A 22,983-nucleotide genomic window follows, 5' to 3' on the forward strand; every position below is an offset into this window, starting at 1 on the left:
ACAATAACAAATGGCAAGAATGAAAAAATTAACTGATGCACATTTCTTTAAAAGTAGTCGGATTCCGAATCAAATTAGATCAAAGACTAGCTTCTTTTTCTTAACCGTTGGATGTAATGGAATAAAACAAAATTGTTCCAGTGAACTCCCAATATTTCTTAAATTGTGCATTAGGAAAGTGCCAATACCATCTTACTAAAATTTCAATATTGTATCATTTGCATAATTTCTTGATTTTTGTAACACATTGGGTACATTTAAACCACCACAAATTCTTATTCAAGACGATTTGCATAGATAAGACAAAAATAGAATGCTTGGGTATTAGCAAAAAACTTGTCTATGCAAGTGACATGCTATTTGACCCGTTTTATTTTGTCTTAATAGAGGTGAAAACAATCGAGACACTAGCAGGCCTCCAAATATTAAAACTGCAGCAGTGCCAAGCTGGATCAGAGTGTGTCACAGCATACAAGCATGGCAATCTGTTACTTGCGAGTCGCCAACCTTTACCGTTAGTTTTCTGTAGATAAGCCATGGTCCATGGAAGTAGCAACCTAGAAAAACCATTCATGCTACTAGCTAAAAGTAGGGCAACGAATAGAGGTGAAAGGCTAAGCAAACTGCAAGCTGATATATTTGAACCTATAAGCAAGGCTGCAGATGTAGCGAAACTACCAATGTATTCTCCTCATTTCGATGTTATACGTAATTGTCCCATGCCTTTTTTGTTAATAAAATATATATCCTTTCAAATAATAAAATTGTCAAGAAATGGAGCGTTTCTTTAAAATAAACTACTCCGTATCATAGTAGCACAAAGTCAAAACCTGGATCAAACATGGAGAACTTGGCAGTTTGATGAACACTAGATGAAATCAGAGATGGGCGGCCCAATCAGGAAGTGGGCATTCATAACTCCAGTCGGGTCCGCTATATCTTACGCAGTGTAGCCATAAGCCTTCCTCATGGTCACCATACCTGCAATTCGACATCATGATGATTATTGATTAGTGCATAAACGGTAAACCTTTTGTATACTACTACTGATAAACATCTAACCCTTGCCACTGCACTGTTTACACTCAGATTCTGTCACGGAGTAGGAGATTCCATGATTGAATGATAAGGTGAAACCGTATTCAAAAGAAAGACGATGAAAGGCCAATGTAATTGAATCATAGGTCAGAAAAAAAGGACTCTACAATACGTCTTAAATCTCAAATAATTTAGGGTCTTCTAACATGAAGCATTTGAAACTGCTAATGAAAGTTAAAATATTGTACAGAAAAAAAAAAAGGAAAACAAAAACAAGAACGAAAAGTAGTCTATATATACAGTATAATTTTGTGAAAGGCATACAAATTCTGGAAAAATAATTTATGCTGAGGAGGATCATACGAGACGAGTTAAAAACCAAAAAAGGGGGAAAAAAGAGGAGCACCAATCAATAATCAACCATAACTTGAATCTTCTTATCTGTCCCCCACCCTCACCATTTCCTGCATCACTGGTAGAAAGGCGACTCTCAAGGTGGTCGGCATGGTAGATGGGAGGTGTGGCTGTGTAGGTGAAAGGGCATCAAAAAACGTTCACGTAGGTTTATAATGCTGAAATGGCATCAAAAACGTTCACGTAGGGTGAGGTCTCACCCAAAAGCTACTAAACAAAGAATAAATCAAATCAAAAGAACAAAAATATAATTCAAAATATTGAGAATGACAAAATGAGGATAAAAAGGAAATGAAAAGAAAAAAAAAAGAAATTGAAAAATAAGCAAACAATATACAAAATTCAGATAAACACCATTTTAGTTTTTGACTATATCATCAGATTTCTTCAAAAGCATACTTCGGAGTTCAGACAAACAGGCCCATGAAAAGAATCAATGAAGAAGAGAATCTTACCCTTGAGGTGCCAAATTTGGGCAATTAGTACACATAGGATCGATGCTAAATTCTGCTGAGGATTCCTCCTCAAGCTCAACATTGTTCTCACAAGCAGAAGATGACAAAGAGTCCCCAGATTTTGCAGCAGTTCTATCAGCACTTCTTCCTTCAGTAGAACGTCGACTAATTGATTCACCAAGATACATGTTGTCATTGGCGATTGGATGGCCAATATGCTGGAGATGTACCCGTATCTGAGAAATATGAAATAACCGCTATCACAAACTTACTCATTAGAGGGATGTTAGCTTCTTGGAAACTGCGAGCCAACCCAATGAATGAAACTTGCATATTTGAGCATTTAACTATCCTAAACACACTAGCATAAGAGTAAAAGATATAACAAGCTAACTCCAGCACCACCCAGATAAAACTAATAATATGATGCTACATGGATTAACGGCAAGAAAAATTACAGGATACCTGCATCAGCACTAGACCTGGCAAACGGAGTCAGATTCAGGCCAGGACATTGAGGGTTTGGGTTAGTCTGGGTATGGGTCAGTTTTGCTTTGAATCACTTATTGGGTCAGTGGTTAGAGTCACGTCAATCTATTCATTTTTGGGCCGTTTTGGATAGTGGCTATTAAGGTTTTTGTTTTACTATCATTTCGTTTCGGGGTCAAATTTGGGTTGGGTTTACTTTGGGTGTTCTTTTTGGGTTTAGGACAGTTCTGGGCCTTCAGCTTTCGCCAAGTCTAATTAGCAATCCACTATCTAATAGTATCTATGACACAGCTGGCAGTAGTTGAAAACTTGAAGTTACCTGATGAGTTCGGCCAGTGAGTGGTTCACATTGCACAATGCTGTGAACACCATCAGTATGAAGCCGTCTAAACTTTGTAAGAGAAATTTTGCCTTTCAACTTAACATCAGCCAAACCATCTCCTACCTGCAGCCATTAGATTTAGCACCAGAACAGTCATACGCAAAAATTGTGATTTAATTTAGAAACAAATGACAGATGACGTATCAAACATGTAGTAGCACAGGCAAATGCAAGTAATGCAACCTTGAATCTTGAGGAGAGTTCTAGCATTTCAACATCAGTCATAACCAAGTATAAAAAGGAATTAATCAACATGGCATGTAAGTGATGTAACTACAGTTTCCATAAGGTTTGCGCTTTTGGTTGCATCTAGTGCCTCACCTCGAACCCACCTCCCAGGGGCTCATAAAAAAAAATATGAATGTCCACAGTTGGAAAAAATTACCTACTTCAAGGCAAGACCCAAAGCCAAAACAGCACACTAACTACACAGTTTAAGCACGAATAGAAAACTCAAAAGAATCAGCCTTCAAAGTACGAACAGCCTCTTTCACCAATAAATGCACATAACTAAAAACAATATCAAATTAGAAAGGGACTCATCTCCCACACGGCCACACCAGCACCCAACTCCCTGTTTCAAATTTCGATTTAAATCAAGTGATCGGTTCAAAATTTGTGAATTTATTTTGCCAACCAAGAACACAAACCAATTTGCATATTTATAGATACGATAATTGTTTCTAATATCAGAGCATACTGCAACGTGTGTGACATTGCAACTTCAAATGAGTTAAAAACCTACTTTTTTGCCTATCAATGAGGATTGAGAGGTGCAGCTAATCTATTTCGTCATGACATAATAAACAGTCTGATTCTGGATTGTGATGAAATAAATCAAAATGGCTCACTAAAGTGGCTGCGCTTCTTTCTCTTGTGAAGTAGCAGTCCTTCGATGCACTTATTAATGCAATTTTCATCTTGCGTCATTTGGAAACAGCCTCTATGTGTTGCTAACACATGGGTAAGGCCCCACATATCCGACCCCCCCTCCTCCAAATTTGAGGGAGCCATTGAGGCAATGGGGTAATGTTGTTGTTGATGACATAATAAAACACAACCAGATAAATCAGTAGCATGGACTGTGCTGCAGCAAATATTCAACAGTCCCCAAATAAAATCTTACCTCAGCCGCACTTCTTCCTTCTCTAGGATCATGGTTTATGTTGGCATCCACAACTTTCTGCAAGGAAAAAATTATCTAAAAATAAATTGGAAGCCAGGTAACAAGAATGGTTGAAACTTAGACAAATGGTCACTCGTTAGGAAATTTACAAACTGCTAACCATCATCTATGTGCTAATTCCAGAAGTTACCCACAGCTACATGGACATGAAGCAAATTGCAAAGGATCAACCAAACCAATGTTGGAACAAATTTCAATTATTTCGTTTCACACGAAAGTGGCAATTTGCGCCCTTAACTTTGTTCAATGGTGAAATCAGGCCCCTTAACTTTCAATTGTAGCAATCAACCCCTTTAACTTTAACAAAAAGTGAAATTAAACTCTATTATTTGATTTCTCATGAAATTCCCCCCAAAATTCATTTTATAATTTAACTAATCAATTACAATTTTTTTTTATAACCTTACAACTTTTATACAATATATAATTGTAATAGTGAGTATTTTTTTTATATAATTTTACAATTATTAGACAATTTATTATGAATGTAAGAATAGTTCATATATTCTCATATTTTTATTTTGTTTATTATAGATGAATGTAAAATTATTTTTTAGGCGGATGATTAATTTTATATAAATTAATAGAGTTAAAATTAGTCATTTTTATGTGATATTAGTTGTATAATATAAATGTAAAATGAATTTTTGTTGATATTTAAATGAAAATTAAAAATTGGAGCTGAATTTCACTTTTTGTTAAAGTTAAGGGGGTTGATAGCTACAATTGAAAGTTAAGGGGCCTGATTTCACCATTGAACAAAGTTAAGGGGGCAAATTGCCTATATATTGCTAAAAGACACTGTTAAGAGCTTTGAACTATGACGTGAATATTGTGGCCCACCGTTTTAGCTTATGTACAAAGAAAGTATAAATCAACAATTAGTGTAGGATAAACCAAGCACAATCACGAGTTATGCCCTAACATTGACTTGATGGAACTCATAGAAGGTATTCACATTTGTGCTCACATAAAGTCTTAAATATCCAAGCACTGAATTTCTTTGCACAAAAGGAAAAAATATGGCCAACAAAACAGTATGGCAGCAATAAGTGACAACTCAAAAAAAAACATTTAGGTGCGCAAATCTACTGCACAAATCTATATTCATGAAGTCATTTTCCATTTATTTGCTTTCTCACAAACAGAGTACAAAGAAATAGAAGCTCGGTTTCTGAGTTCTTTTTCCCCTTTCTCTGCTGCAATAAAATGACTTCAAAAGTTTGGAGAAACATCTACTCAACAGAGGTCACCAAGATGCAATTTCACTTGAGACATTAATCTGAGAGATTGACAACTAAAATACCTCACCCTCTGGAAATATCCCAACAACCTTGGCAACGTACTGTTTCTTCACGAGCCCTCCTTCGATCTGATTACAGACAAGATATTATCAAGCGTCTTCGTGAACCAAAAAGGCAGACAACAAAAAAACAAAACAAAAAACCAACAAATTCTTCTCTAATCGTGGCTGTTTAGAGAATACAGAACACCAGTGCAACTCATCTCCTTCAAAAAGTTTCCTTTTTTGAAAGAATATGAAATTTTCGGATTAAGCTTTGTTGTAGTTGATGAAACATGAGATCTGTATTAATACCAAAGGGATAGCTAAATAAATACATATACAACAACAACATTACCCCAGTGCCTCAATGGCTCCCGCAAATTGCGGGGTAAGGGGGGTCGGATGTACGCAGCCTTACCCTTGTGTTAGCAACACAAAGAGGCTGTTTCCAAATGGCCCAAGATGAAAATTGCGTCGAGAACTGCATCGAAGGACCGCTACTTCACAAAAGAAAGAAGCGCAGCCACTTTAATGAGCTATTTTGATTTATTCCATTATAATCCATAACCAAACAGTAATGAGTCTTTGGCTCCATTGGAAATATGGAAAAGCTAAATAAATACATATGATGTGTTTAAATTGTCTTATCAATGCCAATCACAGTAACAATTGAAAATAAGAGTAGGTCGTGGGGTACTATGATGTGGTGTCTTGGATAGTACAGCGGTTGATCATGGTTAATTTTGTAATATCCATAGTCATATGGATCTAGTACGGGTTGTATTGGCTATATCATCCTAGGATCAGCACATTATTCACAACTTAAAAGTTCATAATTCTGATATCCTTTCAGAAAAGTTTGTGATATGCACATTTTCAGCCACAAGTTCATAGAAAAGGTTCAACGGATAAAAATGCGATACAAGCTCATCTCATTAATTCTTTAAGGCGTAGTAGGAAAAGGAAACAAAAGACTCTGGATAATTTTAAAAAAATAAGCACAGTTGGCCCAAGTTTATAAATGAACAATATAAATTTAATTTACCTGTTGTCTGAAAGTATCAGCCTTAGAAGCAGTTCTGGCCAATATCAATAGTCCTGAGACCAGGCGGTCCAATCGATGTATAGCTGAAGTTGACTGTGAAGGCTTACAAATCATAAAGCTAACAAAATTTAAGAAGAGAAATTCAAGAGACAGAAGGTGCCTTCTCACATTAGCAAGGTCATGGACATCTCCTTCCAAGTTCTAACTATACAATTATAAATGGAAATAAAAAGGATGCTTAGCAGCAGAGTAGCAAATTAGGATACGGAAAAGTGGAGCAAAACCATATTCTGCTTCGAGAATGCCGATAACTGTATTTTTCCGATATTGACCACAAGAATGAACCTTCATAGTAAAAAGAAAGTATAGTCATGACTTATAGTAACGTAGAAATAGGCATCAATTCATCAAATGATAATAAACCATCGGTCTCCAAGAAACCAGATGGTCTTTGAAACTGTCTCCAGGTACCCTTATTGAGCAGGAAAAACCGGCACAAAGTACAAGTACAGTATTATAACTTAAGAACTCCCTTTGTCTCGAACTCTCAATCAATAGTTATCTATGATTGAATTTGCTTCACAAAACAAGACAATAGATAAACATTAACTGGGATGGAGGGGGTATGAGTGTATGACATTTCAATAAGCCACAATAATTTCTAGATTTAAAAAATGAGAAAAAAATGCAAACAAGCAATAAAATACCTCTTATTAGTCAATGACAAGCATGAATAATCTCAAAAACAGGAATATACAGTTACTGATTAAGAAATACTACTTTGAGACCTCGACTTCTTCTTGCCCCTATAAATCACCAGAAAAGCAAAAAAAAAAGTGGTAAGCTTAGTACGGATTACGGAGTATCAACTTACAGGAATAGATGCAGGCTTGCAGACCGTCAACACATCCTCGCCTTCCTGCAGAACCGAGACATCCCAGGCCATTACAGGTGGTTCATGCCTACAGCCTTTATCAGATCAATTACTAAAATAAAGTTGAACACAGCGTCGATATAAATTAAAGGAAACTCCATCATGTTCAAAGGCTGTACAAAGTACAAACAAAATTGGCAAATACTCCAATATTTAAAACATATTTTGCATTAATGACGGCCAAACAAACCTGTGAACAAAGTGGCTTATCTTCTCCGACGACTTAATTCTGTGGTAGATTGAGACAGTTTTCCCACCAACAAGTATTCTTCCACTTTTAACAGCTCTTACCTAAATAGCCATACAATTAGCTTCAAATATATAAAATAAACTCACAACATCACAGACCATACTTTGCCTTTAACTAATAGTCCATAAGTTGCACAGTGAAGGTAGTACCATTGCACCATAGTATGTCAGATTACGAATGACATATGAACCAAACTTGCAGTAATTGAAAGGTTTTCAGCATCACGAGATTTGGCTACGTCTACTTTGGTGGCCTAAGATTTGCAACAATTCGACTTTGATTACCTACAGTGTAATATCGACAAAACTTCATCCAGATAACAAATATTTTTATCATAGTAAAGTAGCTATTTTGCAAAATTCTGTGAAAATACACCTTAATATTTCTTTTATATCTATTTTCACATTATATTATGCTAAAAAAAATATCAATTAGAGAAAATTTGACTATTTTACCCCTTAAGGCTACCAAAGTGATGAAATTTTTGAACATTGAATCAACAAAGACGGAACTAGCTCAAGTCCCAACTCTCAACTCTGAAGTCACAAAATCAAAACTAGCCAAAACCCGTGGCACCAGAGTGAAATTAGCTCAAACGTGAGAGCACGAAGCATTCAAAGTAGAACATAAGTTTCCGTTTACTTCCAGTTGACTTCTAGACAGTTACTTAAACTCTTATACAAACATACATTACTCTATACAGGTACCTACTAGTGTACTACTAACATTTGCAGGACTTAAATTAAGCTGAAAAAACACGGAAAAATCGAGTCATTAAATTCAGTAGCAGTATCACATACATAATAATCACGAGGCCGTCCTCTGAACTCGTCAGTAAACATATCAACTATAGTTTTACCCGTCCAGCGATTCTTCCCCTGCTCACAAATTTACCAATTAATTTCAGAAAAACCTCAATTCAGTAATTACCAATGGTAAATAAGATTAAACAGAATAAGTAACTGACATGACAAATGAACTCGAAGTAATACGGCTTGACGTAGCGCATTCCTGTGGACGAACAAACAGGCGCCAAAATTAGGTAAAAGTGTAATTCCCTCCGTCTCAATCATTTGTTTACTTCGAATAACAAAAAATATAAACAAATACACTATTGACTGAGACGAAAAAAGTTAAATATACTCCGAATATAATAACATAAACTATTGACCGGGATAGAAAAAGTAATTGAAGTGAGAATAATAAATTGGGGAATACCTTTGTGGAAAATGTAATCGTCGCGATGAGGAGGGTTTGTTGGGGTTTGCCATACAATGGTGTCCATGGCGGCGGTTGTCGCGGTGGTTGTTGCGGTGGCGGATTCTAGGTTAGGGTCGTTGGTTTGAGGGTGTGGGTCTCTTTTCCTCTTCAAAGTGTTGGTTGTTATCATTTTGTACACTTGCTCATATGCTTTGGTTGATAACGACCCAAGCTACTTTTGTCGGTAGAGTTTGTGAAACCTTTACTAAATATGAATCCGACATAATCTCATTCGAATCGACCTAAATTCAAATTGTTTTCATATTGATTCGATATGCTTGACTCAAGGTTATATAATTAAAGAGTTAGTATTTTGATATTGTTCGAAATAGGATAATTTGTCATTTTATTGTTATTATTCTCATGGTTCTGAACTCGGCCACGAATAAACTAAAAAATTGCGATAGAAGTGTTGGTCAATAAAAGTTACTCCATGGATTAATCACACCGATAAATAAGTTACATGACTAATGAGATAAGAACCTACAAATGAATAGTTAATTATTGAGTTTTATATAGTACCTTTTAACTCGTAAATTTGTTACCTTGCCATATATTGATCAAAGGCCTTTACTCCTTTAGTAGCATGACACAATTAGCACATTTTCACTAATTCTCAATCTCACGAGAATAAACCCTAAAACATAGACAATACAGAGTACTTCGTATCTTTTCTTCTGTGATCTTTATCATGTAGTATTTACACAAGTACTTTGTATATCACAGCCTAATAATTTCCGATCCACTTTATTAGTAGTATTCAACAAGAATAAATTTTAAAAAAGATTTATTAGTTAATACTAATATTATGATTATGACTACGATTACGATTATGATTATGAATTATCGGAAATTTGTTACTCTTAATTGATATTTGTAAAGGGTGATTAGTGTTAAAGAAAACGATATAGATGCACTAAGATTTGAAAGAACGATAAACCAAGAAATGGGACCTATGAGTAGTATGACTTCCCTTCCCATTTCCTAGTTGTTTTTCGCTTTGTCAATCAAAAATCACACCACAACTAATATCATTTCTCCCATCATCTCATCATACATACATAATAATTCAATTCAATTGGTCAAACCCTTTTAATTTTACAACAACAATAACTAATCACCCGCGTTTCAATACCATCACTTCATCCCAGATCCAGTTCCAATCAACTTCATTCATTCAAACTTCCAAAATCCCAGGTAAGATGATTGATTCATACCATGTTATTATTTGATTGAATTATGATTAATTTGCATGTAATTTTGATGAATTAATGTTGTTTTATGATGTGGGTCAATCTCAGATTGTTGAATCGTGGTCCCAATTTTTGTGAAGAAGAAAGAAACAAAGAAAGAAAGAAAGAAACAAGGAAGTGTGTGTGTGTGTGTGTTTTTTTGTGGAATCGTTGAGTCAACTCAGTAAGTATTATCAAATGCCGGAAGAAGATCTTGTTGATATTAAGTTTAGGCTGTATGATGGATCAGATATTGGTCCTTTTCGTTACTCATCTACATCTACTGTTGATATGTTGAAGGAAAGAATTGTTTCTGAGTGGCCTAAAGGTATTATCTTTCTTCATAATTCTCATTATTTTACTATTATGATTCTACTTCTTGGACATGTTTAGAAATGATTTTATGTTCTTTTTGATTGATGGGATTGTAGTAAGTGTTTAGCTTGTGTGTGATTGTTTGGTTTAGTGGAATTTTGTGTATGAATGATAGGACGGTTAGCATGGTAAAGATTAGTTGTTTTGTTTGCGATTGCGTGGCTCGATTTTTTTTCCCATTTTGGATGAAGCCAAAGATTATTACTCATTGGTTGTGGATTACGATGGAAAAAAAGCAAAATAGGTCACGAAAGTGGCTGTGCTTCTTTTGTGAAGTGCTAGTTTATCGACACAGTTCTTGATGCAGTTTTCGTTATAGGTCATTTGGAAATAGCCTCTTTGTGTTACTAACAAAAGAGTAAGGTGACGTACATCCGAACCTCTTTATTCCCCAATTTGCGGGAGCCATTGAGGCACTAGGGTAATGTTGTTGTTGTTTGTTGTGTGGCTCAATTAATAGTTGGTAACTGCTATTGTAGGAATTAGGCTATTGGGTTTTCTTTTCAGTTTTCGGGTTTGAAGGACAATGCATGTGAGTTTATGCCGTGAAAGGGGCAGTTGCTAGACGAGTGAGGTGCTTTTGGTTGTGATTATATGTCACTTTATATTAGTATCTCGTCCGAAATTGAAGGCTCTGATGCTTAGATCCATAAGTTTTATTAAGTGCAGCCTTTTCATTTACAGTCTAGCATGGATTGGTAGTTAGTTCCTTGATGCAAGCACGGGTTTATTATGAGTCGGTTTTGTATTATGATATCTTCAAACTATTAAGGAGTATTCAAGAACTATGTTATTTTAGTTATGGATTATGGTATCTTCAGACTACTATTCATGTTTGAAGCAGGGTTGCCTATTTTGTAGTCTGTCCCAATACAAATACGTAATACACATAAAGAATATGCACAGCATGCTTATGATGCCATAATACGGTGGATCTTGGACAAATATCGCAATACGTTGTGATGCGAATACAATATCATAATGTTGATGCGAATACAAAATTTGTGCAAATCAGTTTGTGACTCGGTGGGATTTGAGTGAATTCAGTAACTTTGATTTGAACGACAACCCCCGTACATTTATACGTGAAAGGGGCAGTTGTTGGACTAGCGAAGTGTCATTAGCTGTGAGTATATGTCACTTACCCTTTGTATAAATGAAGGGAAAGGGAGGGTAGGGAAAGGAAGCGGACCGGAGCAATTCTCTTTGCTTGGTTAGCAAAATACAGTTGGGTGTACTTGGAGGAAAGGGAATACAGATCTTTCTATTTCCCATTCCCTCCCCATTCTTCCCTTTACCTCTCCTCCCCTTCCCTCTTTTTGTATGCAAACACTCCCTTAATGTTAGTCTGTTACATAAAATTTCAGTCGTTGATGTTTAGATCCACTTTGGTTACTTCTCCAATAATAGTAGTAGAATTTAAGTCCAATAAATAGTTCTTTGATGAAATATAACTAAATTACGATAATGTCTATCTGACTTAGCATTCGTCATTTCGTCCTAGTGGAGCTTTTTGGTTCTCTTTTTTCGGGTTATGATATCTTAAGCTTATATCAATCCTGTGCATTTCACAGTTTTTACTAAACTTCTTCGGGGAAACGAAATATCTGTACTTGGTGAAACAAAATCATTTGTTCAACACAATCATCCAAATATCTGTATTTGGTAAAGCGAAATCATTTGAGCAAGAGTTTTAAAAAAGCGATTATCGTCAAAATCAAATTTATGATTTACTGTTTCAAGAGACAAATTACATTATTAGGGGCCTTTCTCATCACATTCTTTCCTTTTATTTTCATTTCCTATGGAGCCAATCTAAATAGTATAAAAGTTGAGTTCTTTATAACTCTCTTATTGGCCCCTTAAATTCATGAAAAAAAAAAAAGAATTTTGAAAAAGTGGTCCCTATTGCAAGTAGTGGGTGTCAAAGTTATTTAATTTCTTTCCTCCCTCAATACATACGTACAACCATTATCTAACACATAAATATACATTACAATATACAAAACATAAGTTAAAAAATAATTGTAAACGTGAAAAAAAAAAAAAACGATTTTTTTTGCCAATTATTTACATTCTCTTAAATTAAAAATATGACTCGCAGTAAAAAATTTTAAATATGCCATAATATAATACCTAATCGTGGATTTTCTGACAATAAAATATATGTTTAACAAATTTTATCGCTGCAGACCGTGCAATTTCTGCACGGGTGTAAAACTAGTGACTAATTGTTCTTTGGTTCTGGATCAAATCAATAAGAATGTGTATCTTCCACTAAAAAAAATATATGAGCAGTGTGTTGGGATCCTAGTTATTTTTCTAGCTTATTTGTGAACTTTGAATTATGGCTTGTTTTTTGTGAGATCTACGCATTCGTTGCTGTCTTCATCAGCAATAATGTTATGAAGCTTAAAATAATACACATTAGGTCCGCTAGTTTGAACAGTTTCTCTCATGCATTGCCCCTTGCGGAGAACTTTTATTTATGCTGATCTGGTTGTCGTGGGTTTGACTTTTTCTTTCAACATTTTGATGTTGCAGCTTTTAGGTATTATCCTGGCGGATGTTATCTATTTGTATATTTTACTTTGATTTCTGGTAGTAATGTTCAATAAACATGTTTTCAGGCAAGACTGTTTTACCAAAAGTGGCAAACGAGATCAAGTTGATAAGCTTTGGTAAGATATTGGAGAACAATAAGACAGTTGGCCAGTGCCGGGCGCCATTTGGTGAGCTTGCTGGAGGAGTCATGGTGATGCATGTGGTTGTACAACCATCACAAGCCAAGACTAAAGCAGGTGCATTTGATATGTTTTTTCATGTTCATTGTAGTATCAAGCACATTTAAACAGTGTTGCTTTTCGTGTGTAGCGTAATCCACATTCCTTAGCTATGTCCTATTTTACTCCTACTCAACTGGTAACATAGGACGTGATACACAGTTACAAGTGTTGACACAGCTGTTTTGTGAAAAAGGCTGAATATTGTTGGCCTAAATTGAAGTGTCAAAATGTCGTTTTGGAATGCCAGTGTCAGACAGTCTACACATTGACATAGTGCAGTGTCGAAGTAACATAGCTCCATAAAGTAGTTTGGAAATATATTTACTTGACATCCTATAACATATTGTATTGTAAGATGAGATCAAAATGAAGGATCTTTCTGTGTGGATGTGTTTCTGTGAAGTGTTTGCGACTTACCATTCCATCTCTCTGACAATTTTATCTTTTTTGCACACACACACTACACCCAACCACCTTTTATTCTTTAGGCGCAGAGTAGATTTGCTGGCCTTTCCCTGTTAAACAGTCCTCTGCCGTATTCCGACATATTCTTCTTTTTCGCCCAGGCTGGGAGGGAAGACTGGAGGGCACATAGGGAGAAGGGAGGGGGTTGTTTCCCTCTAAAATGTGACCCACAAGATTAGAATTCACTATTTCGTTATTCTATGGAAGGAAGGTGGTAAAGGTTCCGTTTTGATTCCCTATACATATAAAGCTATGATGACACATTCGGAACAATCATCTGCCATCATTTAGAGATGCACTAGGGCGAGGCTGGTGATTGAAGGTCTTTGTAGATGAGTAGATTGGTCCCTTTTATGTGGTTTATGGAATCCAGATGTAATACGATATTTTATCCCAGCCCTCTCTTAATTGATATAATCGAGGACTCAACTATTGATCCTGGCATAACGGTTACATTGGCATAGGCGCATAGCAATCATGTAATTGCTCAATTTAAGTAAATGAATGGAATCCCTGAAGGAATTGTGGTGAATGCCTAGTGACTTTGCATTTTGAAACCCTGAAAATTTGCTTGGTATTGCCGAATTGGCAGCTGCTGCACAATATTTGGTTCGAACATGATGGACAAAAACTAAATGATTGACTAATCAATATTCTGAAGTAGCAGTCGGTCAATGCAGTTTTCATTACAGGTCATCTAGAAAGCCTTTGAGTGGGGTAAGGTAAAGTCGTGTGCATCTTACCCTCTTACCTTGCCATTGGGCAGGAGCCTTTCCGTGCAGAAGGCTAATGTTGTTGTTGGTGGTGGTGGTGTTGTTTACTGCTAGGTGATGAGTCTTATGCTGTTAGCTTTAGCAACAGCTGTTTCCCAAGAGGATTTCGGAAGCTATTCTTCCCCCATTTGCTGCAGTTTCACACTGTCCACTCCACACTTAGTATCTGTGCAATTAGATCATGCTTGCTGTTTCATGAAGTTGCAATTTGCAAATGTGATATATATTGTCTGAAACCATGGCTTTTGTTTTGTGGTTGTGAGCAGAAAAGAAGATTGAAGAATCAAAGAAATTTGTGTGCTCATGCTGCATTATGTAGGAAGGAGAACAGAGAGCAATATTTGTGCATCCAACAAACCGAGTCCTTTCTCGATAAGACGACAAGTTATTTTCTTGAAATCTTTGCTACTTTTGTGTACCAGTAACACGAACCTATATAGAGGAGCTATTTTCTGTAATGGAAAACCCAAAATTACTGTGAAAAAAAAAATTATATATATAGCTTTGTTTGTGTGTGTGGCTAATGGCAAGTTATAACAACAGCTGTGCTCTTTTTTGAAATATAAATCTAGAGTTCATACATTTTCTTTTTCCAGTTAACTACTTTTGTTGCCAATTGAAAACAAAAAAAGACGGTATACCAAAATTACTACTTATATATATGAGATGGTCTCTTGCCATAATTCAATGTCACTCTTTCTTGAAAAAAACACAAAACACAAATAAAACTTGTCATAGCACAAATCCATTATTCATAAAATTAGAGTTAGCTGAGACAAGACCTTTTAGATCATTGTTAGTGAAAGATCACTCGGGAAATTACACCACTACTAATAATTTTGTGTAAAACATAACGAAACACTGATTTGTCAGACTCAGTCACTCAAGCAATATATACAGATAATGCCTAAATCAATAATCACTATAAATTGTTATATAGTATGATCACTTGGGAAATTACCGTCTAATTAAGGCTTTACGCGGCAAGACTTTCTCTCTTTTTCCGGAGAGAAAAGGACTAGCTTGCAGGCCTTCGATCAGGAGCGTATTGGGGGTTTGAAGAAGAACACAAAGAAAAACCTTAGCTTCTTCATACATCTTTCTATAATGCAATCCATGAAATTCACAGTTTAAGAGAGTTTTATCAACTTGATCCTCTAAATCCATAGAATGACTAGAGTTCTTGGAATCTCAAATTAAGAAGTAAAACGGAAGTTTGGGAGTGGGAGAGATCAGATAGTAGATTTTACATTAAGCACACCTCGGTCGAATCCTGTGACAGTAACATCTGGGAAGATACAATGGTAACATAGAAAAACTCGAGACTAAACTACCACCACATTATTAGAAATAATACAAGGATATAGTTCATCAATTTAAATGCCGGACCTACAAAACTGGAAATCAAGGGTAACGTAATCCAAGTTCTATATCTCCCGAAGGACCTTCTCAGCTGCTGCAATCGTCTGTTGAATGTCATCATCAGTGTGTGCCAAGCCTGTAAATCCAGCTTCAAACTGTGAAGGTGCAAAATACACGCCTTCCTCTAACATTTTCCTGTGAAACCGCCCAAACTTTGCCACGTCACTCTTCTTCGCGTCCTCAAAGTTGTAGACGGGTCCGTCAGCGAAGAAAAACCCGAACATCCCACTTATATAAGCTCCACATATGGCATGCCCAGTTTTCTTCCCAGCATCAATTATGCCCTGAGTGAGTTCACTGGTAATCTTATCTAAATGTTGGTAACTTCCGGGCTGCATTAATCGTTTAAGTGTATGGATGCCGGCTGTCATGGCCAACGGGTTCCCGCTCAGGGTACCCGCTTGGTACATGGGACCTGCAGGAGCCACCATCTCCATGATATCCCGTCTTCCTCCATAGGCGCCAACTGGTAGTCCCCCACCAATGATTTTCCCGAGGGTAGTAAGATCGGGGGTTATATTGAAATATTCTTGTGCTCCCCCATAGGCCAGTCGGAATCCGGTCATTACCTCATCGAATATCAAGAGAGAGTCGTTTGCTTTCGTAATCTCGCGAAGGGCTTCAAGGAAGCCAGGGTTTGGCTGGATAAAGCCGGCATTTCCCACAACAGGTTCGAGAATAATGGCAGCAATTTCTCCTTTGTTAGCCTCAAAAATAGCTTTCACAGTTTCCAAATCATTGTAGGGAGCCGTTAGGGTGTCTGCGGTGGCAGCCTTGGGAACACCTGGGGAGTCAGGAAGCCCGAGAGTAGCAACTCCACTGCCTGCCTTGACAAGAAAAGGGTCGGCATGGCCATGGTAGCAACCCTCGAACTTCAGTATCTTTTGCCTGCCGGTGAATGCACGAGCCAAACGGAGAACACCCATACATGCCTCAGTTCCCGAGTTCACAAATCGGACCATCTCAATACTTGGAACAGCTGATATGACCATCTCAGCCAGGGTGTTCTCGAGAAGACATGGAGCTCCAAAACTTGTCCCCTTTTTCATGGTTTCAGCCAAGGCTGCAAGTACCTGTTAAATTGAGAGGTCAATAACACACGCCAACACACATGATATGACGGATACTAGCTTAACCCTTAGACTATTGGGCATTTACACTTTATTTGGAATGATGTGAAGGAAGATTAGGTTAAAGAGATCAATTTAACATCTCTTGGATCTACATTACTCTGACTCCTCTAAGTGTCGGATGCGACACGGTATACACAGTATCGGAATGTTGGACAGAACAATTTTGTGAAAAAGTTTCATGCTTATGGCCTATAATGAAATGTAAAAGTGCCGTGTTTGAACAAAGTGAGGGTCTGACGGACACTCAACACCCAGGCATGAAGCCTCACTTTCACTGAGTTTCACCACCAATTTGATGCTTTGCAAAAACTGTGAAACTCTAGGTGACACTTTAACCAACATAAGGCAGGAAAAAAAAGTAGATCAACAAGGTGAACGAAAATCTTAACATACATTCACCCTGATCCATCCATGACGTAGGAGATGAAAATTAATTTGTCGAGTACTCCCTTCATAAAATGTAACATATAAAAATGTAAAGTTAAGGGGGAAAAGAACCTCGTCATCAGCATGGCCAATAATAGCTGGTCCCCAGGAGCCTACATAGTCAATGTACTCATTGCCATCTATATCCCACATATGAGAACCCTTGACCGAATCGATTATAATGGGCTGCCCTCCAACAGACTTGAAGGCACGAACTGGGGAATTTACCCCTCCAGGCATCAACTCCTGAAACCCAATGACATCAAAATTAGATCCAGATTGAGGATAATATATCAGGTGTCATACGTATATAAAGTGTACTGAACCACTCAAACATGGTAGCTACAACCAACAAACGTAATAATCATCTACCATCGGGCATATGAGTATATGACATATCGATCAAAGGGGTCTTCAGTTACGCTAGTCTTGATGGTCGACAGAAATATCTCAAAAACTAGCTAAGAAATGAGTACATCGAGCTCTGTTATGTAAGAATCAAACTGCGATAACAAAAATCATCTACCATTGGGCATATGACAAATCGAAAAAAGGGGTCTTCAGTTATGTTGGTCTAGATGGTCAACAAAAATTATCGCAAAACTACCGAACAGATGAGTATATCGAGCTCTGTAGCAAATGATTCCTCGTATTTAAATCCAGCAGCAAACTGAGATAGCAAGAAGGATCACAGAATGATAGATGCTCGTATTTTCACACTGTTCAGACCTAAGTTCGATCATACCTCTACCGCTCTACGTAATGTTTTGTAAAAGATGTCTAGGGACTACGATAAGGGCAAACCAAAAACTATCATCACATTCAGTTACAAATACTATCACCCTATGATACAAACCAGTAAGCCACTCCCCATCATTTCCCAAAAAAAAGACCAGGAAAGAAAATGAAAGGCAGATTGAGTGAATAGGGAGTAGGATTGTAGGAGTACATATGTGCATTTTCAGTAAACTATTTATCAGCATGTTTCAGGGAAAACGTCACGTACTACTCTGTAGAAGCTAAATTAATGCATAACTCCCAATCATGTCTAGTAACTGTTAATGTCGAGACTAATTATAGATCGAAAATTCTAGTCAGCTGCTTCAGCTAGTGAACAAGAAAACATAGCTCGAGATAGTTTGTAATATATAAAATTTCACAAAATCTCATTTGATACCGTCATAATTTCCTAAAACCAAGTGGTGATAGCAAGAGTAACTCCTTGGTTTATTATATCCCTCCTCATTTGTCAATCTCATTTGATATAGTCTTAGTTTCCTACATCTTTCATTCTTTCCATATTATGTGATTCACTTAATGATAAGTTTGTAGCAACACAGCATGTTATAAGTTTAATACGAAGCGCACTTAGTTGCATTACAATCGAGGGAAGGGGGATTCGACCCAGTGACCTATTGTCCACAATACTTCCGTCTTAACTACTCGACTAAGGAGGTCACCTTATAAACCAAAGAGTTACTCCATTCATGACCCGAAACCGATTAAATTGAAATTCCACATCCCAATTCTCAATTATCAATACCATAATACCTCAAACAAAACCACATTTAAAATTACAATAAAATTTATAAAAAATAAGGAGATTAAGTAAAAGGGTAAAGTAAAGTAAAGTAAACCTTGGCAATTTTAAAGGCTTCCTCAGATTTCTTAAGAGTGTAAGTCTTCTTCTTCTCGTCAACGGAAACCGCCATTTTAACAGCAAAAGGAGAATGAGAAGGACGAGATAACTTGGATTTATGAGTGCATAAATTAGATGCACAATTAATGCCTAACACTGTTGTTGTTGAAGCTGCAGCTGCCATGGCTAAATTCTCTCTCTAAGCTTGTAATTGTGAAGATAAGAGGAGATCAGGTAGAAGAAGATGAAAGCAGAAAATGTCAAAATGATGAACTTGAATGGATTGTAAAAGGAGATGTGGGGTTGGGTACGTCGTCGTTTGTTGAAAGTTTATGATGTGGGCTTTATGGTGAATGGTGGGTGGATTTGGACATGTGTGTTTGGGTTTTGATATCGCAAACCCGCTTGCTAAAAGTCGTCGACACATTACTTCGAGTCGTCAATAAATTTAATAAACTTATTACTAAATTAACCCTCCCGCACCAAACACTTCAATTAAACTAACCGATTAACAATTTAATTGACAAATCGAAACTAACAACTAAAATTGAATTACTGATGATATAATCGAAACTACAAATTATTAATCAAAACAACTATTTTCTACTCGAAGTAATCTAATCTAAACCAACAACTAAGATTGAATTACTATCAACTTAATCAAAACAACGTATTACTAATATAAAGAATGAATTAGTAATCGAATTAAACTAATCAAGACAATGTTAAATTAACCAAATCATTGAAAAAAAGGGGCCGGACATGGAAGACCCACCTCCCAACCAAGGTCAAGACATGGGAGTTCACATCCCAACCTAGGTTGAGACGTGGAATTCCTTATCTCGACTTAGGTTTGGACATGGAACTCTCCCAATTTTATTTTTCTGGTAAATAATTTGATTAGTTTTAATTTGATTTGAAATTATTTTTCGGAATAAATCGGTATAGTTTATTGTTAGTAATTAGTTAATTCGATTAGTTTAGTTGATTTGTTTGTCGATTATATTTAGTTGGTATGAAATATTAATCTACCATCATGAAATGATTGATGATCAATATGATGAATGATGTAAGAAAGAAAACGAGAAATTAGAGAGATAAAAGAGAGAGAGCATTAGAGTAAGAAAGTAATATATATGTTTGTATTGAATGGATTTTATAATGATCATGTTGTTACATCATAGTATATATAGGCTAGGTAGTTGAGATTCTAACTAACTTTCCTAACCAATTAATAACAACTTTTCAACAACCTTGATGGTTGTTAGAATAACTAACTCTAACTGACTATATTTCCGTAACACCCCCCCCCCCCTCCATCTCTCCTCCCCTCCCTTTTCAAGCTAGGCTACACTCATTGATGTGTAAGCCAAGTTTGAAGCAAAAAGCCTTATGTTCAGTAGCTCCAAGAGGCTTGGTCATAATGTCAGCAAGTTGATCACTGCTCTTCACATGAGCAGTTTGTAGCAATAATTCCTACTGTTTGTCTCGAACAAAATGTCAATCAACATTTAGATGTTTCGTGCGCTCATGAAAAACAGGATGTAAAGCAATGTGCTATGCTGCAGTGTTATCACAGAGAAGAGTAATAGGCAATGGCACTTGAATGTGAAACTCAGCAAGCAATCTTTCCAACCAGTGGCGGAGCCAGGATTTGAACTTAGGGGGGCAACAAATTTTAGGGTGGTGAGGGGGAGGGGGGAACGACTAATTTCACAAGGCACCCTCGAAAAAATTTCGAAAAATTTAACTAAAAACTTCGAAAATTTCATCCGCCGAGAGGGGGGGACCGCCTCTGCTAGCTCCACCACTGTTTCCAACCAAACAATCTCAGATGTAGTGTATGGCATACTGCGATATTGTAACACCCCAATTATCCGGCCAAAATAATTGAAGCATTACAGTCTCGGTTTCCCGAGGTAGTGTTTCAAAATATCAATCAAGAACATTTTATTAATGTAATGTTTAATGATTTACATAAACATAAACAATTGAATAAAATTACAACTCATGACATCTATACTCTTCTAGCCAACTAGACTCGTCTCGTGACTCATCAAGCTCGTCCCGTCTCCCGCGTGATATCCAAACAACCTTTAATTAACCTGCTTCCCATATGATCGGAAATATCACATGAATCTACACAGGTCAACCCGGAAATAGGTGACAATTACACAGACACAACAAACGTCAGTTTCATTAAATAAATAAAGTGTGACACGACTAGAGTGTGTGAACATGCAACATGACTATAACATGAATGGACCACTATCAAACAACCACCACCATGGTGCCGGGACACGCTCAGACATACCGACAACCACACTGGTACCGGGACACGCCCAGACATACCGATAACCATAAACAGGTACCGGGACATGCCCAGACGTACCGGGGCTGGAAGCCAACCGGATCTCATGCCAGACGTCGTGTCTCAACCACACGAGCCCCTCCGTAACTCAAGCCATTAATATGCACATCCCTCTTGGAGTGGGAAGCTTCAAGAGGCGACTTAAGCTCAAGACGGTCTCCCAACCGTCTTACGTCTCCAAAACAATCAACAACAACAAATCCTCCAACATATACATTCACAACCGTCACAATATGAAATGCATGATAGACAATATATACCATGACATGCCAAACATGCTATGGTTACCAGTTCCTCAAATGTCCCGACTCATCGAGCCGTCAAAATCGATATCACACAATACGACTCACTCCATGCAAATGAATGATAAAGACTCATTTTATATAACATTCCGTCTTGATGGTTGATCTTGTCTGGTGGATTGTTGTGGTAATTGAGGGTGCTAGTGAGCGTTATGAAAGTAAGACAGAGTTGACAACACTTATGTTGTGGGTATCCGATAGTATTATGGAGTTAGTATTGGGAGACTATGCTGTAGTTGAGACGATATCGTGAGCCATGTTGTGGAAAGAAGCGTGGTTGGTAGAGTTAGTGTTAGGTGTCCATGTTTTATAGGTTGGGTTGGAACTTCGGGGACGAAGTTCTTTTTAAGGGGGGAAGATTGTAATACTACGGTTTTCCTAAGCGGGTACTCGGCCGAGTATGGCCTACTCGATCGAGTAAGGGGTGTCGTGTATCTTGGTTTGGCTACTGCCCAGGAACACTCGGCCGAGTATGTGGAATACTCGACCGAGTAGAGGGTACTCGACCGAGTATACTCTATACTCGACTGAGTATCCGGTCTGACAGGTTTAATTCCGCGATTTGGTTAAGGTGATTAGAGATTATTATAAATTATGCTTTTACGGTTTCTAAATCATTTTTACCAAAACTAAACGACACTCACATCTCTCTCTAATCATTATCTAGGCTAATTGATCGGTCGCAAGTTTACACTTCCGTCTCTTGTCTCGATTTATTTGGTAAGTCTCTAGTTCGTTGTAATCTGCTAATAGGTTTTCTTTTAGGGTTTGGCCCTAATTATTGTTTGGGTTAATTTGGGGGTTTAGGGTTTGGTCATCATATGTGTGTTGATTGTTGATTATCGTTGTTGTAGGTGATGATGTGGTATTTGTTATGCATTTTTATGATTGATTGCAGCGTAGCGGATTGCGAAAAGGTAGGGTTTCTCTACTCAATTCATGTTTAATTGATTTGAGATTACGTTGTTTTGCGTACAATTGTTTGTCTGTTGATCATTGTTGGAGTGTTGGTGCGGTGTTGGTGTGGTGATCGTGTTGGTGTTGTGATGATTGTGGTGGAGTCACTTACGGGAGTGGCTTCACAGCCTAGTTCGCCCTCCGTGGAACCCGTCACGAGAGGGGATGTGCACATTAAGGGACAGGGATATTGCTCGATGATGAGCGGGATTTAGGTGGGGATTGGCTGCGGTCCCCCACTGGTGGCGAGGATTACCTGTTGCGATGGGTAATCTGGCAGAGCTATACACTTCATTGTGTAGTCGGTTACTGTGTAAGATCGGGAGACCGGAGGAGGAGGATGATCAGCTAGTTGCTTATTGTA

The 22,983-nt window shown here is 37.3% G+C and overlaps 3 protein-coding genes across 4 annotated transcripts; 1 reads left to right on the plus strand and 2 right to left on the minus strand.

Annotated features, from left to right (window-relative positions):
• Positions 1–605: 605 nt before the first annotated feature.
• Positions 606–8,924, minus strand: LOC141653341 (RNA pseudouridine synthase 7). 2 transcript variants are annotated; one of them, XM_074461067.1, is made up of 12 exons: positions 8,697–8,924; positions 8,446–8,489; positions 8,279–8,356; positions 7,419–7,519; positions 7,169–7,256; positions 6,561–6,639; positions 6,295–6,377; positions 5,271–5,336; positions 3,905–3,979; positions 2,716–2,841; positions 1,908–2,143; positions 606–981 (listed from the first exon to the last, which is right to left on the minus strand). In XM_074461067.1, exons 1-12 carry the CDS (start codon positions 8,866–8,868, stop codon positions 879–881), a joined length of 1,251 nt encoding a protein of 416 aa, XP_074317168.1. In that variant the 5' UTR covers positions 8,869–8,924; the 3' UTR covers positions 606–878. The 2 variants fall into 2 exon arrangements, with proteins under 2 accessions (XP_074317168.1, XP_074317170.1); XM_074461069.1 differs by having other exon boundaries at positions 3,905–3,961; positions 8,697–8,922.
• Positions 8,925–9,570: 646 nt separating this feature from the next.
• Positions 9,571–14,951, plus strand: LOC141653342 (membrane-anchored ubiquitin-fold protein 3). Its single transcript, XM_074461070.1, has 4 exons — positions 9,571–9,935; positions 10,040–10,298; positions 12,976–13,146; positions 14,636–14,951. Exons 2-4 carry the CDS (start codon positions 10,169–10,171, stop codon positions 14,686–14,688), a joined length of 354 nt encoding a protein of 117 aa, XP_074317171.1. The 5' UTR covers positions 9,571–9,935; positions 10,040–10,168; the 3' UTR covers positions 14,689–14,951.
• A 543-nt stretch (positions 14,952–15,494) lies between these two features.
• LOC141653339 (glutamate-1-semialdehyde 2,1-aminomutase, chloroplastic-like) lies at positions 15,495–19,306 on the minus strand. Its single transcript, XM_074461065.1, has 3 exons — positions 18,988–19,306; positions 17,423–17,596; positions 15,495–16,864 (listed from the first exon to the last, which is right to left on the minus strand). The coding sequence occupies exons 1-3, from the start codon at positions 19,171–19,173 to the stop codon at positions 15,797–15,799; spliced, it is 1,428 nt and encodes a 475-aa protein (XP_074317166.1). The 5' UTR covers positions 19,174–19,306; the 3' UTR covers positions 15,495–15,796.
• Positions 19,307–22,983: the final 3,677 nt, after the last annotated feature.

This window comes from Silene latifolia, chromosome 4 (assembly GCF_048544455.1).
Source record: "Silene latifolia isolate original U9 population chromosome 4, ASM4854445v1, whole genome shotgun sequence".
Taxonomy (NCBI): domain Eukaryota; kingdom Viridiplantae; phylum Streptophyta; class Magnoliopsida; order Caryophyllales; family Caryophyllaceae; genus Silene; species Silene latifolia.